General features: G+C 35.9%; 2 protein-coding genes across 4 annotated transcripts in view; both read left to right on the top strand.

The window, feature by feature from the left end:
• Positions 1–611: 611 nt before the first annotated feature.
• Positions 612–8,159, top strand: LOC112554251. Its single transcript, XM_025221951.1, has 6 exons — positions 612–778; positions 1,268–1,482; positions 2,075–2,274; positions 2,576–2,670; positions 2,835–2,958; positions 4,481–8,159. Exons 1-6 carry the CDS (start codon positions 642–644, stop codon positions 4,544–4,546), a joined length of 837 nt encoding a protein of 278 aa, XP_025077736.1. The 5' UTR covers positions 612–641; the 3' UTR covers positions 4,547–8,159.
• A 1,953-nt stretch (positions 8,160–10,112) lies between these two features.
• The window catches only part of LOC112553802 (serine/threonine-protein kinase ATR-like), a 43,139-nt gene continuing 34,734 nt past the window's right edge, over positions 10,113–18,517 (top strand). For 2 of the 3 annotated variants that reach the window (XR_003097111.1, XM_025221254.1), the window contains exons 1-14: positions 10,113–10,237; positions 10,883–10,934; positions 11,184–11,278; positions 11,447–11,635; positions 11,843–12,013; positions 12,517–12,641; positions 13,264–13,352; positions 13,930–14,044; positions 14,328–14,464; positions 15,082–15,400; positions 15,538–15,680; positions 15,940–16,042; positions 16,989–17,083; positions 17,394–17,560. Coding sequence is in view for 2 of the 3 variants with exons in the window: in XM_025221254.1 (XP_025077039.1) it covers positions 10,903–10,934; positions 11,184–11,278; positions 11,447–11,635; positions 11,843–12,013; positions 12,517–12,641; positions 13,264–13,352; positions 13,930–14,044; positions 14,328–14,464; positions 15,082–15,400; positions 15,538–15,680; positions 15,940–16,042; positions 16,989–17,083; positions 17,394–17,560 (1,780 nt within the window). In the remaining variant the exon portion in view is untranslated. The remainder of the gene's footprint in view (positions 10,238–10,882; positions 10,935–11,183; positions 11,279–11,446; positions 11,636–11,842; positions 12,014–12,516; positions 12,642–13,263; positions 13,353–13,929; positions 14,045–14,327; positions 14,465–15,081; positions 15,401–15,537; positions 15,681–15,939; positions 16,043–16,988; positions 17,084–17,393; positions 17,561–18,517) is intronic. The other variant, XM_025221255.1, reaches the window with a different exon arrangement.

Raw genomic sequence — 18,517 nt, forward strand, 5'->3', positions numbered from 1 at the left:
GGGTTGTTGCGGCACTATAGGCTCCTCGAGGAGTAACAAGGAATAAACTAACTAAAATTCGTATGGTCTCTCCCACTGTTACATCTTTTATGCACAATCCACCCTAAGTAGAAAAGCAATTTACCGTACATAGAACAGTGTCTCAATGATGGTGAGAAAATTTTAATGTCAGTGTTAAAATAAATTGAAGGCCTTTGCTGTGAGGGTTGACTTGCCATATTTCACAAAAGATCAGAATATAAAGACACGAGATCTACGTGCTCAAATACAGACAGGTATTCAAAGTTTTATAAGTTTTCAGATTTAAGCTTTCATGCATAGGAGGAACACGCAAATCTATCACGGAACTTTAAAAGCTAACTGACGTACAAGATTTCATGTACACTTTTTATTTAAAATGTAGGATTAATTATACTAATTTTGTTTCATATTATCATTATTTATATATTAGCTAACGAAGAAGTCATTTTACGCGTAACAAGCGCCCATTATGGCATCTAAAGATGTTGAAGCAGCATAGACGTATATAGGGATATTTCGTGGAAGCAGCACTTGCTGTATCTGTAGTATAGAATTAGGGGAAGTAATTCCCAATTATTTAAAAACAAAAAGTCATGTGACGACAGTAGGAAATCGCTAAAATGGCAGACGACACAATAGTGAGGTGTCTGTTGTGCTGCTTTTGTGCACTTGTGATTCCTACAGCAGTCACCATTGCCTCTGAACCTACTCAGATTTGTGGTGCTCCTAACTATGATGTGAGGAATCTGACTGCAAGGTATTATATGTATTTTTCTCAAAGATGGTGACTACCTACTGTGAAGCGCCTTGAGCTTGCCCGACAAGCAGGGATAGCGCGCTGTGTGAGCCAACTTTATATACCACCGATCAAGAACCCATCCTCCTTGGACTTGTGTTGTGTGTGGATTTTTCTGTCATGTTTGTCTTTTGAAGTGCCTCACTCCATTTGTTTGCGGACTGTGCACGTTTTTATACTTTGTGTATTAACCTTTCTCTTGTAAAGCGCATTGAGCCATCAGCTAAATGGGGAAATGCGCTGCACTTTATGATAATAATAAATCCAAAACCAAAAGTAAAAGTCATATTAACCCCAGTAATAAATACAATTAAAATGTAAATATAAAATGCACATCAGTGTTTGCTTCCTGTAGTCACGATCGATCGACCTTAATTGAAACATTATAGTTTTCTTGCACTCATGAGGGAAGTCATGGATTACAGTTTTTGTTTTTGGTTATTCCTCAAGGGTTTGGAAGTTTATGGTCCCAAGCACCTTCTGCCTGCGAACTCAAAATGGCTCAGTACCAGATGATGGATGTGAAATTCAGATGGCATTCTGTCGTAATCTTAATGAATCAAGAAACTGTTCCTCAGCTAGTGTATGTGAAAACTACAATGTTGCAAGTGAACAGTTCACATACAAGCTTGGCTCATATGTGCAACAGCCATTTAACGTAACAGGTGAGTAGTGACAAAGCCTTATATATAACAGTACGTGAAAATAGTACATAAAACTACAGAACAAGCTTTAACAATAACTTTATTCAACAGAAGAATCCTGTAGTATGTGCCCCCTCAGATCAGTGAACACTTCCTTGTGTCAGCATCTGCAAATAAACTTCTAAAACAAATTTACCTTTGGTCAGTAAACAGCTGTTAAACATGGGTGCAGATTTTGAGTGACAAAATTTGTGCTTCATCTCAGACAGGATTTTGTTTTAGTGGGAATCTTGTTCTTTTTGAAATGCAGTTTATTACTAATTCTTGTATATTATATATTTCACTTCATTACTCATTTAGCAGCAAAAGACAGCAGAAAACACTTCTGACTTTTTCTGTGATGATGGAAAACTTGGATATAGGAGATGATTTCAACACTTGTAATTATTTTTTTCTTGATAGACTTTATAATTATCAGCAGGTTAGAGTGCTATATAAATTTTCAGGACTTTGTGAATGCAGGTAAACAACTATTTTAGTTTTATTGATAAATTTTATGGCTTATATGAAGACAGATTTGTATTTCATTACTGCAATTTTTATTTTGTGATAGGTGAAGTTGTGGGACAAGGGTTTCATGTCAGTAGTGGTGATGGACAGAATTATACAGACAGCGAAAACAAGACATGCACCCTAAAAACAGTTATGACATTTATTTGTAATAAGTCTGCCATATGGGAGAAAGGCAATTCTGAAGGGCCAACTACTGTTCCCATAAATCCAAACATCATGTTTGATCCTGCAACTTGTTTGGTAAGTCAGGATTACTGTATGCATTGTCTACAGATGTAAAGACAGATATGAAGAAACTTGTCGATTTTTCCTGTTGTATTTTGCTCGCATACATATACTTGCAATGATCTTTCACAGAAATATGAATCCTTTGCTGGTTAATTTATGGTTTTAAGTGCATGGAAAAAAATTATTATCTTTTAAAAAATAATTACAGTTGGCCTTATATGTATGGTATGGTATGGTATTGCAGGTATGCAAGATGTAATTATTAAAATTAATATTATTATATTTAATTTTTTTCTTTTGTATTTTATTGCAGTATAATTTTACCTTTCATTTTGCTGGTGCCTGCCCTTTAACTTCACCTTCAACACCTGTCCACACACTCAGTCCAGGCAGTGTTTTGTTACTCATGTAAGATAACCTCTTTTATCAATGTTATATACTTTGTCTTTTGATGGATATCAAAATTAAAGACAAGAGATTAAGTGCAGATATTTTTGTAAGCTGTAAAATAGCAAAAGTAGACATTTATATCTTAAAGGAAATATTAAATTAATAATTATGGTGGTTTTCAGCTTTTTCGTTTCCCTCATTGTATATTTTGCACTGGGATCACTTGTGAACACGGCAAGAGGAAAACATGGTCAAGAAATAATACCTCATAATAAATTTTGGACATCCTTACCTGTCTACGTTGCTGTGAGTAAATGCATAATGTTTTGAAATAGTTTATGTGGTGTAGTGCATAAAGTATTCCTGACAAAGGCATAAACAGCTGCCTTCTCATTTCAGCTATGTACTTCATAATTAGCAAATATGTGTGTGTGTGTGTGTGTGAAACATAAAAGTTGCCTTACAGATTTTAACCAATACAGTATGTGTGGTAGAAGTATTAAGATACCACTGATGTCAGTTTGGATCCTTGTATTTGTTTATAAAGCCCCACTGGAGCAAAAAGTTTTATATAAAGTAAGGTAAAGATAAAGGTAGTTCTCTAACTCTTTTTGGCGATATGTTGATTCAATACACATAGCGCAGGAACCTTACACAGTTGACCCATCTGTGGGAAGTGGGTAATTTGCATTGAGCGGAGGAAAGTATGGCAGTGAGTCAGAGAGGATAGGCAAGGCCCTCATAAAACGCTTGCCTTTAGAAAAGTGCAGTCCTCATTCCCACAGTGACCAAAAGGTTAGGGCATGACCTTTATCATACTGTGAAATGGATATAGTTCACTATTTGGTTCCAAAAATCTGAGTGGATAATCACCCTCAGTTCACAAAATAGGTATCTTTCAAATTTTTTTACCTATTTTTTTTTCTCCTTCTCTGGTCCCCCTTTCTGGAATTGCCCTTTTTTCTTAAAACTGTGTCTACATTTGAAGCTTCAAGCCTCAAAACAAATCTCTTTAAGAAATATCTAATCGGGCAAACTCTTCCATTCCCTCCCCATTTAGTAACAGTTCTTCATTTTATATATATATTTATTATCCTTCCCCGAAAATAAGATTTTCAAAAGAGGTGTTAGGGCTTTTATTCAGGGGGTGTCTTATTTTTTCAGGTACAAAAATCTACATTCATTTTAATATACTCTGGAACATCGTTATAGCTCTCCAAACCCTGAATTCCTTGCAACTTTGTTTCCTGTTAAATCATTATCTGTTATAATTTATATCATCATTTATCTTAAGGATTGAGGTAGTAATATTATTTATATATTATTTAGTATTATTACTTTATAATTCAATGTGTCTGTCATATGTTTGGATGAAAAAACCCATCTGGTTGACAATACTAAGTAGGGCTTACACATATTACAACTGAAGAACTTTTCTGATTCACCTAACCTACTCAGTTTCCAGCTAAAACTTTTGCAAATCAATTATCTAGCTGTGTCACAAAATAATTTTTAGCTCACCTGTTTGTGTGGTTAGTACTTGCCTCTCTCTTCTAATCTGCACTCTTCTCCTTACAGTGTCCTAAACCCTAATCCAAACCTCCACCATGTCCTCAGTTTTCCCTTCCTTGTTATCCATATTCTATATCAAACCCTTAAATCCAACCATATCTAAAACTCTAATTCTAATGTCCATCGTCCATTTCCCCAATTTGCTCTAAGTACACACACATACGTGCACACAAACTGCCTTTCAGTCTATCCATCCAAATAAAGAAAACACAGTAAAACAAAAAGGTACTTATAACCCACTTTCTTTGTTGTACAGGATGGTTGTGAGTACAGCTTGTCTTGTGGAAGAAGGCAGGGAGGACAGAAATATGAAAGCATCTAACATTTTTATGTGCTTTTGTTTAAGTTTTTTCAAGTATGTATCATATGTAAAAGCTCTGATCATCTGATATACCTTAATAAATAGCATAGGTTGTCAGGCACACATGGCATAAAGAGTAGTTTCCAAAAACAGTTTTGTTACTTGTTTTTTAGGACTTTCATTAAAAGCTGTAAAAAGCTTCTGGATTTACTTGAAAGAAGTAATCAAATCATTTTGTTGCTTAGATTGTACCCACCAATATTTGCTTTATATAGAAGGAAATCATAGTTGAGTACATCAGATAGTCCTTAGTCCTTTTGAATTATCTGGTGAACTGGTGAAACCTTTCTTGCTCACCTAATTTCCTTGGTTCCCAACTAAAATTGTCAATACATACATCAATTTTCCAAGTTAGCTATATATTAATAGGATATTGTCTTGGAATTCTGTGTTTCAATGTGATATATTATTTCTTTGGTTGAATAGGTCTTTAAAAGCTAGGAATCATTGTGAATTTTGTAGTAACTTGCTTCTTTAGTCAAACTGTTTTATTAAGCCTGTTTTTGCCTCTATAATTGTTGCAGATTAACAGCGTTTTGTCCATTTTCAGGACTAAGTCATAAGAAAAATTGTTAACCACTTGTAACAAGTTTGGTTGTTATTGGGTGGGTGGTGAGGAAGCAGGAATACAAAGGCATGAGTGCTTTGAATTTATTCTTGTTACACATGATCACATTACAGTAGTGTGTGGTATGAGGCATACAGCCTTGATGTTTTGAGAAGCTTTGAATCCTTTTTCCTGCTGCTTTATATATTAAAATATTGCATGTTTATCTACTTAATTTAATGTATTGAAAGTGTGCCTTATATTTGCAAACTTTTCATAGTCTAGAAATCTGAAAGCATGCAGATATGGTCATATGTATATTGTGACTTTTTCTAGATAATAACATTTAATATTTCGTTATTTGCAAAATAGCTGTGATAGTAATTGTATGTTAATTCAATGCCACTTACAGGAGGCATGACTCATACACACACACACAAAAATCCATATAACATAGTTTTTTCATTATTTTTAATTCATAGATTGATTTTTTTTTACCTTGGCATTTGGTTGATCATATCAGGGTTAGGGTTAGGAAATGTGTTATAGACCTAGATACCATTCTATTATATTTTCTTGGATTGTAGTCTATCAAATCATTTAAAAGTTACAGACCTAGATGTGGTTCTAGATTCAAACTGTAAAAGCTGCATTAATTGCAAAAGCCACAAGCTAATCTGTTTTCTTTATGGCAATATATCAGTTCATGAAACCACAACACATTAAAATATGGAGTTGATATCTGCATGTTGTAAGCATTTAATGCTTATTATAATCACAAGATGTGAATCACATATAAAAAGATGATTGTAGGTTGTCTTTTACAGCAGAAAAGCATGCCCAATTTTATTCATTATTTTATTCACACATCAATAAAGAAAGCCATTATACTTAATACTTATATTGTTGAATAATCCTGAAAAAACTGTGCTAGCATATATAAAAATATATAATCATGCTTATTATGAAATTATATAACATATGTAATAACCTGTTTAAACATTGTCAACATATCTGTTTATATGCCATGGTGCTGATTAGATATATTGTTTATTAATCTATACTTTTCTTAGCACCCTAAAGACAACACATATATTTAATGTGTAATTGGCTGTCATTGTCATTGTCAGACATTACATCTTTGATAAATGAGTTTTTCAAATTGGTGAAATCAAAAGTTGATGAATTTAACACATGGTGAGAAATCTAATTATGAGTGAGATAAGGTTGTATTTTTGCCATCATGTCAAAATGAGATATTTATTTTTTTATATTACACATATTTGTTTTATCTGTACACAAAAGAGGAATGTCTTTTTTGTGTGGTTGACATATTTTAATGCCAGCTGCTGCATATTGAAATACGAGGGTGTTTTTCTTGTATCTGATTTTTTTTGTAACTTTCCTGGGATCACAGGTGTGCCCATGCATGAGATAGAGAGACTTGGAAGCTGTGAATGACAGACATATTTATTCATTTAAGTGAGGTGTTCTCCAAAATGGTGGACTTAACATTGCAGCAAAATATTGATCAAATTTCAAATACTTCAATCATGAATTTAAGCAATTTTCTTTTGAACATGACTGCATCTAAACTCTAATTTGGTCTTTTTTTTCAATGATGATGATAATAATAATAATGGTAATAATCAGAGAACTTATATGGTGCTGTTCCCCAATCAAACCCATGATCCCGGTACTTTACAAAACTATTTAAATGTTTACTAACAAAACGTGTTCTATGCGTTACCACTTTAACCTGACAAAGCCAAGTAATAAATTATAAGGTCTTCATCAACAAAGTAGAAAATAAACTTGGTCCTGCAGTTCATTCATGTGCATGGTGGGCTGCTATATGTTTGTTACATACTTTGTTGGTAGGCTCCTGCTTTCATTCAATTCACAATTGAAGCATAATATTTTGAACGAAATAATCATTTTCTCAAAAAGAAACCATCTTTAAAAATGCAATTATTCACCAATAGTTTAGTTAGTTTATTCCTTAATTGTTGCTCCTTTGAGGAGCATAGGGCCACAACAACACCTCTCCAGATTTCTTTTATTTTAAGAAGATTGAGGGGTACGTACAGTATTAGAAAGTGCATTCAGTTTCAGTTTGTCGTGTTAGCAGATGTCGGTGAAGTTTTTTTCCAAAAGATTAATTTTGCAAGCCTGGAAAACATTTTAATGGTTATTTGGAAGAGTTATTACAATATGAAAAATTTTCTCGTGAACATTAACCTGTAAGAAAATCTTGTAATGGCATCAACAAATATCTTCATTTAAGGGTTTTGAATGTCAAAAGGTTCACATCTAATTTTTAATTGCATTTCCATTGCAATCACAGGCTGACCTACAGTCTAGAATGTCTGTGCAGGTGTTTGAATTATTTGCAACTCTATGTTCATGTACCATGCCTGGAGCATCCATTCTGAAGGACAGGTGTGCCTCAAATCACGAACTTGTATTATTGGACTGCTGGCAGACAATTTTTTCCAGTTTAACTGCTAAAACGAGGCATTAGACGACAAAGCTTCCGGTTTATTCACATTCTTTGTTTAGGCTCGCCAAGACTAACAGCGGATCACTTCGCATGAGGGTAAATGTTGGTCTTGGCAGACAGACAGCTATACACGTCCATGCTCAAATGAATTGCTGCTGCTATTTTTGTTCTTGGCATGACACTTGATTGTGTAAAATGTGTCAAAAAAGACTTTGTAATTTTGTCAGTATGTTTACAGAGGTAAATATAACTATGTCTACATCAGCAGTGTATATAATCACAAAATTTATTGCAAGTGAAAGGATCCATTCAGCATGGTCACATAAGGGACCCACAACGAAGTTTACACTCCTCTTAACCCCTCAACCCCCACCCTCCACACAAAACGCAGATAGATGTGCATACAGTGTGCGTGCCCATATAAGTAGATGGAGCACAAACAATTAGGAAGTTTTCATTTTCCAAAAAGTGTACTGATGTCAGTGTTTATAACTGTGCAAAAATAAACAGTTTCATCAAGCAAACTTGTTTGTCAAAAGTATGGCTTAACAAAATCTACATACACAAATGCTGTCTCCCCCACCCCACCCCCCGATCACTGTCTAACAAGACCCGATGTCTCGGGTAGAATCAACGTCTCCTTGTGGTCTGCGCATTTGTAGGGAATTTCAGCATGCGCTCTTTAGGTAGACACTGGGTCTTGTGGAACAAGAGCTGATGTCTCAAGCAGGGCTTGGCGTCAGGGGTTTTCTCCGGGTACTCGGGTTTCTTCCCCCCAACCTCTCGCCCCATAGTGTGAAATCGCCGCACGGTGGAAGCACTTTCCTGCTAAATAAACCAACCAATCAAAGAACCGACGTCTCCTACAGTTGTAGAAAGCCTCGATGTCTCAGGCTGAACCAATGTCTCTTTATTGTCTGTCTACATAGGCAGACAATGGGTCTTGTGTTGATTAATGGGTGTCTTCTGCGAACATGAGTTTCGACGGATTAGCAGATTTTTCGTGGTTTTGTCGCAGGCAGAACCAACCAGGGCTGCCAAGAGCACACCAAAAGAATATCTCCAGGCTAATTGTAATCGTAGATTATTTTCCAAGTATATAATACACGCATACAGTTTGTCAGTATCTACATTTCATTCAGTAACGTAATATAGAATGCAAACATTAGGACAAGTGCATTATAGGATCTACATCACAACCTATGCATAGAGTTGTTTACACCTGAGTGGTTAGTAAATGAAGAAAAATGATATTGTTGTAGAATCCCGCTACATAGAAAAAAATCGACAGAGTGAGGAATGTTACGTCAACCTTTCTTTAAAAGAAAAGGAAAAAAATCCAGTGATCAAGGCCGGGTCGCTGACTTAAAAAAAAAAATTTTGTAACCGTCTCAGTGAAGGAAAAACTTCGGAAGCTTGACGTCATAGGTCACGCCCTCGTGCACACACCAGCCCACGCGACCGTGCAGCGTCTAGCGCCACTGAACCAGTGAGTGTCACTCACCACGCTGTAGCTGCTACCAACTAAAATAATAATTCTACATTAGTAACAGCACTAAGGATGCCGTGTACTGCAAACTTTAGAGATACATGTACAAGCTTTAATATTAAAAGCAATAACAAGGAAGTGCGATGAGTGGATGCGGTGTTTCCCACACGTTGTCTCATCCTCAACCGACCTTAACTATACTAGGTGTCAAAGCCTGCTATAGCCGCAACCAAACAAAACAATAGCTCTAAGTTTCGTACAGATGTTTCAGTATTCTTCATCTTTAATTATTATAATCCCATTCTGATTGTTCTTTGTCACAATACTTCTGTAGTAAGGAATTATTTTTATATGATAAAAAAAAACTGTATATATATCAGTGGTTCTCCACCTTTTACTTGTGATCGACGCCCCCACCCCACCCCCGACGAACAAAAGTAGGCCCCGCGCCCCCCTTAACCAGCAACGTAAGCTAATTTCAGTAATACCGGTATAAGAAACTTTTAAAAAATGACCACCTTCGCGCCCCCACCCCCCTTTGTATGCACCGTTTGAGAACCGCGCGGATATATATCTTTTATCTGACAGTATTCAACGCACCATTACAACACAGCTCACACATGAGCATCAGAAAGTATTGTCGGCACTCTTAGGCTATCCTCACCAGTAACCACCCCACAAGACAGGTCATGGAATCCTCTGTCTAGCTGTCCTTCTCTCATCGACAGTTCCAGAGTCACGGAACACTATAATTACTGTTCGCAATTAAAATATCCGAGGGATGTGTATACAAATGTATGAAATATCACATCTTTTCTGTCCACACGGCGCAATGCAAAGGATAAAACAAAATTAAAAATCTTACACATTATGTCACCCACATTTAATTATGCGAAAAAGAACGAGATGGGAAATCATAATAAGATTTCTTTTGAGACAAAAGCGAAAGAAGCTCTTCTGTGTCCGAAAGCTCGAAAAGTATTCTGTTAGCGCGCCATATTTCGTTGTGTCGTCTGATAGGTCTGGTTATCACGCACGTAGATCCACCTACGTGGTTATATGCTGTGTGTTTTGCCCCCAAAAAAAAATGCATCTTGTGTTTTAGGACAAGAGGTAATCGTCATATCATTTCTTCTAATTTAATTTCAAGAAATCTAAGCTTGCTATATATAGTTGGTAAACTGCCTTTGATAAATTAATGCACCGATCGAATCCCCAGACCAAGTCAGCCGACTACTATAGTCAGCCAGTTTTATTACTTCACCTCAAATCAGGGAATGAGGCCTGGAAACCAAGGATTGTACGGATTACATCACAAGGTGTCTTGAAGGTTATATCTCAATGAAACAACAATACTGCGCCCCTTAACAAGATCTACAAATAGTTTCTAGAGAATTTTCAGTGAAAAATCTGCCATCATACAGTTTTGCTGTTTATGTGCATGTTGAGAGATAATGGAATAAATGAATTACTCAAGTTGTGTGCGACGCTATGAGCCCTACCTGTCAGGCCTAATTTTAACCAGTGCAACCCCAACTATTCCTCTCACCTGGTTTGTTAAAGACAGTTCATTAAGTCCACTCTCCATTTGGCTCTGTTAAATCCTCTCCATTCTTTTCAATGAAATCATACCAAATGCCTCAGTTTAAGTTCGTGCCAGTTGACTAATACATTTCTACCAAGATAATTTCAGTTTTAAGAAATAGACTGTATACAGAGAAGTTCATTGATCTTTGTGGTTTCATTCTTTTCCTGCAGCAGGCACAGGTGTAGTAAACATGTCAAGAAATCAGCAGCAGATTGTGAGACGGTAATACACACACACTTTCTGCCTCTAACACTGATCAACAGTCTGCCTTTTTATTTTGTGCCACAGCTAAATTGCAAATTTCAAATTTGACACTAAATCACACAGCTAAAAGTTGCCCATGAGCAAACAAGCAAAATTGATTTACTTAATGTTTGTTTTATGGTTGTTTGTATCTTAATCTGCATGTGTATGCACTTATATGCTCATCAAGCTCTTGTGAGAGTATAAAGTATTTTTGTGCCTTTTCAGTCTTCAAAAAGAAGCAGAAAAGGAGCAAAGCATATATTGGTATCGCAGCGCTATTACATATCTTGTTGAGAACTTCTTGTCGAATCTGGATGCAGGTTAGTAAACAGAGATGCAACAACAACAACAACAAAAAAAAACCCTCATGTATTTTCTCGTATAATATAGGGTGGATGTGTTTGTGTGTGCATGCATACACAAGCGAACATGAATGCACAGACATATTTATGCATACAGATATTAATAAAATTAAAATTTTGTCTTAGCTGCTAAGAGTCTTCATTCTCTGGGACATGCCAGCGAGTGCTTCAGCTCCCTTCAGCTATGTGAGTTTTTTGTTGGACACAATTCTGAGGTGTTTCTCCACCTTGCATCACAGCCAGGTAATGATGAAACCCCAAACCTCAGTGATCTCCGTGGTGTGGAGCTAACAAAAGAAGAGAAAAATTCTAATGGTGAGTCTGAATAACAAAATAACCAAAATAATAAAATAATAACAAACAAGAGTTGTTTTCTTAGGCACTATTTGTTTAGTTACTTTAAAAGTTGGTACTATGAAAAAAATATACTTTACCAAGCATACCTGGCTGGTATTAGCATTTAACCTTTATTATATCAAGCCATTTTCAGTCGTCTTGATTTTTTTCTTCTTTTCTTCACAGTATTTTGCAATTGGTTGATTCAGCGTCTGTTGCGCTTGCTAGCATGCCAAGGATGTGCCCTTCTACATCCAACATGTACCTCAGTGTTGACACACATCCTTCTTACCATCAAAGTGCGGTCTTTCTATATATTTCTTCGTACATCTTCCATGCTGATTCACTGCTTGGCAGGTATACAGATAACTAGCCTATTCAACTTGCCTTTTTTTTCCATATTAATGCTTTCCACAGTAGACAGAACTGTAATCAAACTTTTTTCAAAATTAAAAAAAAATCCTCCTTTGCTTAACCTTGATGACTGCTTTCCAAAAAGGAGGGGAGAATGTTGATGTACAAAAACTAATACATGTGCATAATAAACAGGAAACGGGTAACTAAAAGATTTTGAGGAGTAACAGTAAATTACTCTTAAATAATTTTGCTCTCAGGCAAGCATTTTAGCTTGCAAGTAATTTCCTAAGATATGGAGTAATTTCCTAAGATATGGAGTAAACTTTTGCAGTTCAGAGTTGGTCATCTAACCTTTGAAATGAGAGGATTTGTTCTAGAAAAACATTTTCATTTTATTGAAAAAAAGTAGTTGCATTGCAAAGAAAGAAAAGTTTCAGGTATTCACCACATCATACACATCTCCTGTATTTCTTCATTTAATTGAAAAAGATTATATATTGCAGATATGGTACAGATCAGCAAGCAGCTTTATGCGGCAGGTAACACAGGGAATTTTCAGCTGACAAAGCTGAATGTGAACTTAGAAAATGTCAGACAAAGTCTTCTTGATCCAGCCAAGAGTCCAGCTGTAAAGTATTTCATTTTAATTTTGTGTAAAAGAAAATTTTAATCAGTTGTAGTATATCACAGTAAGCAGCAATAGAGAAGGAACATTTTTTTGCAAGTGTACCAGCTATGAAAACCTATGTAAGAAAAAAAATTTGATCCCATTACAGGACAGAGGGGATGAGTAGTGAATTTCTTTTCTCTAAATGTCTCTAAATGGTCTTGGCTGTAAATAATTTGACTGTAGCTCAGAAATTTATTTGATCCAGGATTGTCTTAACAGAATCCCAGGAAAATATTGGATGAGAAATAAGTGATATCTATTTATGGTAATTCATTAAAAATCTTTATTGCACTGAATACCCCATAATCCATTGATTTTAATGAGAAACAAATATAGAAGGGGTAGGGGGAATAAGGAGGATAATAAACATTCTTGTTGGATGTCATGTGTCAGTAAAAAGTTGTGTTGCTTGTCCCATGACCTGGATGGAATTGTACCATTTTCTTATTCTGCATAAACCTGAATTTCCAGTTATTTTGCATGTTTGTGTGTAATGTAAATCTGCATGCAATGTGTTTGAGTATGTGTGCATGCTCACATAAATGGGTGCTGGGTGGGTAAATGAATGGTGATGTTGCAGGAAATGCAAGATTTTGACAACTGCCTCAGTGAGCTCCCCTTTGTGTTATCAAGTGCAGAGATCTGTGAATTGCTTCAGGTCAATCTATCGTAAGTAAATGTGACAGAAATCTACTTTGAAATACAAGGGTTCATTGTATACTATAAAGGGAGATTTAAGATAAAAAAGTAGAAGAGAAAATGAAGGTGAGCTACATTCAGTGAAGCGTAGTTATACAACTTCCCAGAATACATTATTCTAAATTCATTTAAAACTAATAGCATACAAAACATAAACAGATTTATAACTGTCTTGCACAGAAATAAGCAGCCTTTCACAGTAAACATAATGCTAATCCCTTAAAACAATTTTAATTGCACTTGTGCATGCATCATGTCCTTTGTCATTTACGCTTCTTTCGATTTATTTAGAAACTGGGGGATTCACATACCCCCTCCACCCCCTGTAAAAACCCTTGATATTTAACAAGAGTTGAAGGACTTGAAAAGAAATGTAATAATAAAAATGAGATCAACCTTTAGGATGTATCAATCATGCTATTTCCAATGTGCAGCTATACAAAGCCGATGTTACCACATTATGTTAGCTACTTTTCTTACTATTTCCTTTCAATATTATTTTGATACCTAAGCAAGCATATAAAAAATACACAGCTTCTGTTTTCAGGAAACTTATTCTTACCTTGATTCCCAGTATTGGAATATTTGAACCAATGCTCAAGTCCATTCTGTACAGCACTGCTTGCTGCCAGCTGGAGTTTGGTGATGTGGATTTGAAAACAGTGAGCTTAGAGAAAGCATAAAAATTTTAGTTGATATATAAATTTGTAAGCTTGGGACATTTCATATCAAGAACAATATCAACATGTATTCTTTATTAAAACAGTGAATGCTAATTATTATTTTTAGTTTTGAACTGTTCAAGTAACAATGGTCCAGAAAAAAACTTGTTTCTCATTAATTAGACTTTGTTAACCTGTCATCTTTTGCAGTTAAGTTAACAAGGAAGTAGATATCAGTCCTTGAAATGCTACACTGAGGTGTAAGTTGTCATAACTCTTCTAGGTTTCTCTTCAAATGCTTGTGGAACTTATGGCAGAATTTGGTTTGCCTGACCTCGACAATGTCCAAAACTACTTTCTTCGCTGCCTCACGGGGCAGACAAGTTTGCTTGTGTCTGGCTGCAGGGATATAAAGAAAGAGTGAGTTGTGTTTTAATGACATCGTCTATGATGAGAGAACACTTTTCATTTTAAAAACATTGCTGACATAACAGGTGTTCCCTTTTCAGATGTTCCCTTATATTTGATAAGCCAAGAAAACCCACACAAACACCTAGTCTCAAGACAGATGACAGAAAAAGGAGAGACATACGTGGGGAGGAAGGAGAATCGAGTAACATATCAGCTTCCGTAATGCAAACGCTGTTAAGCAGCAGATACATGCCGGCTTCTCATTCCCCACATTGCTGTGCTGGCCAGCACCAGTCAGATTACTTTGAATGTCTTCCCCTTGCTGCTCTGCTAGGTTGCCTCTTAAAGGGGATTTAGGCAACAATTTAAGCCTCAAACTTAGACTTTCAAACCTCCCCATCACCCCACACCCCACCCCCTCCCAGCACCTTGAACTGTCTTTTATGGGATCAGTCAACTTCAAGTTTCTTAAACTTTATTATATGCACAGTATGTATCAAGTAGGTAAGGTGATGCTGCACTTTCTTTTCAAGAAAATTTTTAAAATATGATTTCTGGTGTCCTTGAAGCAGTTTTTGCTAGTCCTGAGCTTACCCAAATTCCGTCTTAATTGTATCCTTTTACAGGGAGATCACAATACTTGAAGAGAACACCTCCTCTCTCATTAACCAGTTGATCTGCACAGACGGCAGTCTGGCTGCAGTTGCTCATCACTTCTCAACTGCCAGCCTACATCAAATGTTTTGTTCTGTGACCTCTGACCTCCAAGCCCATGGCTTCATAAAGGTACTTACAGAGAAGTTCCGCACATCGCTGGCACAACTGCTGTGTCACATACTAAAAAGACTCCCAGTGGTTGTGTTGAAGGGTGTATGCAGTCAGGCCTTTGAACAGCTTTTCCTCACACTGTTTGATCATGTAGCAGGGCAGCTGGAGGATTTACAGGTATTTGATAAAATAGTTGTACAACCTAGGTATTGTTTAAAGAGATTTGACATTGCAACATTTTCATCAGCTTGTTCTGACTTCATGAAGCCAGTAGCTGTGTAACACCATTGAACAATAATTTTTTGTATTCTCAGTTTGCTGCACCTCTTCTGGTGCAAATCTTGAATGTGGAGAAGCAGATCAATGCCAAGAAATGTCTGATGCTCCCAGAAGTTACATCAGCTACTCAGATGATCCAGACGCAGCAGACACCCTCCTCCAGGCTCAGACGCAAGAGGTATTTTGAAATTTGGAATCTTTGAGAAATGCTGGTTGTGCTCAGTATGTTTTTGCTCGGGTTAAAGAAATTTTTTTTTTTATTGTAGTGCACAATTAAAACACCACAACTGACCCATTCATTTAAATTCTGAGCACTAATTAACACATCTGGTGAATGCTTCAAGCTGAAAATGTTTTTAACTAAACTTGTTTCTATTACTGCTGTATAAAAACAGTGACCTGGAAAGTGTGAAATATTGTAGACATTTTGTTGCTAGAAAAGAAGTAGCTATTCAAGATGGCAGCAAGAAGATGAGATCACGAATGTATCATCAGCTGCAGGCAAAAGTTGTAGACATACTAGACAAAGGTGTGAATAAGGTATGGAGCTATGTGATTTTTATTTTTTAAATCTGTTGTGTAATCAGTGTGTGATGTTCAAATAGAGAAGATAGTACTATCCTGTAGGTGACTTCATATAAAAAATTTAAATCTCTTGCAGTACTTGTTCTTATTTTCATAAAAATTTGTAAAAAGAACCACAAGTTCATTGTTTTACTGACAACAATTATTTTTTAGCATTAACATAATTTTATTTTGAATTAACATTTTCTGAGTATTATTATGAGATTTGATTGTACCCGATGTCACTTCCACCCAAGCTTACTTTTTGGTGGGGAAAAAACATGTAAGCAGAGGAAGACATGACTGGTTCAGCCTTCACATTAATTTTATTCTTATCCAGGGTAAAAAGTTCAAGTTCTTGTTCTCATGCTTGTATGTGCCAGTGTGCGCTGGTATTTCTGAGTCACAATTTGTTTTCCCTTCCCAAATAAAATTTTAAAGACTTGTTGACCATTGAGTGTCCAGAGTGTATTACATGTATTACAATACATGTTCCCACCTTAAATACAAACCACTCCCAAGTTAGGCCCATTACACATCATTTTGGTACATTTTAATAATTTTCATGCTGTATTGAGATTTTTCGTGGTATGGTTTACAATAATTGCAAGTGAAAGCAAGGTACTCTTTTAAGTGACTTAGGACATCTCACTGAGACTCTCATCACCTGCCTACTGTTTCATTGGGTTGAGAGTTTGAAAGCGGTGTATTAGCCTTTCTGTTGCCTTTATAGCTGTCTGACAGCTGTTGCTTGCCTGACCAGTAGTGTGTTCTGCATACCAGACATGATAGCTCACTGTTAGGGCATCAATTTTCAGTGGTTAGAGACCAAATTTAACCTATTATCTCCTATGATTATATAATCTGTTATGTTTCAAAGAAAGAATCTACAATTAAAATTTCATTTTTGAAATAATCCTAGGACATGTGCATGACGGCCTTGGCGGCAGGAAGTCTGATCACAGATGTTGCTGCTCGACTTTCAGGGGAAATATTTCAGGACAAAGATGTACAAAGGTTTAGATTTTTAAAAAGCATAATCATATTTTATATAAATCACACATTTATTTCACAAAGCTAAATATTATTTGCGGACATTACTACTAGAATTTACCATTTAAAAAAAACAAAATGTATCATTTGAAAGCAGGATGCATACATTTGAAGCAGTGAATTGATCATATCTCCCACCCAGATTGAATTTTCTTTTTCTTTTTGGTCATGGTCAGAATAACTGAATCCAAAAAGTGACTAGCACCTCAAGCCATTTTGTGAAAACTGCCTGCTCTCATAAACCCTGTGTATGCTTGTTTCATGAATGTTGCAGATTTGCAGATACAGAAGTATACCTTGACAAGGACTTTGTGCAACGACTGAGTGGATACTGGCGCAGCATTTTGCTTACAGGCATTGTTAGTAGCCTCAGTTCAGCAGCTCAGGATACAGCTGTGCTTCTAATAGTCCGCTCAGCTGGCTGCCTGCTTTCAAGTAATGGTACTATTATGCTGATTTGTTTTTTGCTACTTTAACTCTGGGAGTATAGTGTAATCTGTGGTTGGTGCTTAACTCAATAAGGTCACCTTTTCAGACTAGATGTCTCCATTAGTTGCCACATTTGGCTATTTTTCAAAAAAATTATACAAAAATAACTATATATCACAAAAATATAATTTTGAGTTAGTTTTAAATATCACATTAAGCAGAAATGAACTGTTTTACTTTCAGGAAGTGGCATGTTTTGTTTTTTTTAAAAACTCACATAAATCAGCATACCTGAAACTGTATTTCACATTTGTGTTTTGGAAGTAGAACCACAGTGAAAACTTGGTACATGCATAAAAAGTTCCAGTTCCAATTATTAATACACACAAGTAAACTTATTTTATCCCAATGTGAATACTTATTATTGAGAATCAGGAAAATCACAAGATACACAGTAATTCGGCTTATTTTGCCGAAGAAACTGACAGAAAACAAGGGAACATGGACCCAAGTATTCTATCATGTTTTGATTGCTATATCACAAAAAATTTAAACTTGAAAAAGACTGGATGCCCTGTTGTACAAACCAGGGAAGGAAACTTGTAATGAAATGATTCAGCTTTAAAATAAGCTGTTTTTTTTCGTTCCTGTACTGTTGACCGTTTGTGAATTAAAAAAAAAAAGCACTGTATACATGTGTATGCTGTGATTTCTTAAATAAGGTGAGCCACCAGCTGAAGCTCACCAGTATGATCACAATGAGTTAAGCATATTAGGTATTGCATGAGTGTCATTTATTTTTTGTTTACATTCTCTCTCTCACTTTCTCAGCCCTCCCCTCTCTGTCTCTGTCACATATACGCATACACATGTGTGCATGCAAGATATACAATATACAAAATAAATACATAATAATATATATAATTAATGTTCCATTTAATACCCTGGGACTGATTTGTGGCTTAACTT

Source organism: Pomacea canaliculata, linkage group LG13, assembly GCF_003073045.1.
Source record: "Pomacea canaliculata isolate SZHN2017 linkage group LG13, ASM307304v1, whole genome shotgun sequence".
Classification (NCBI taxonomy): Eukaryota; Metazoa; Mollusca; class Gastropoda; order Architaenioglossa; family Ampullariidae; genus Pomacea; species Pomacea canaliculata.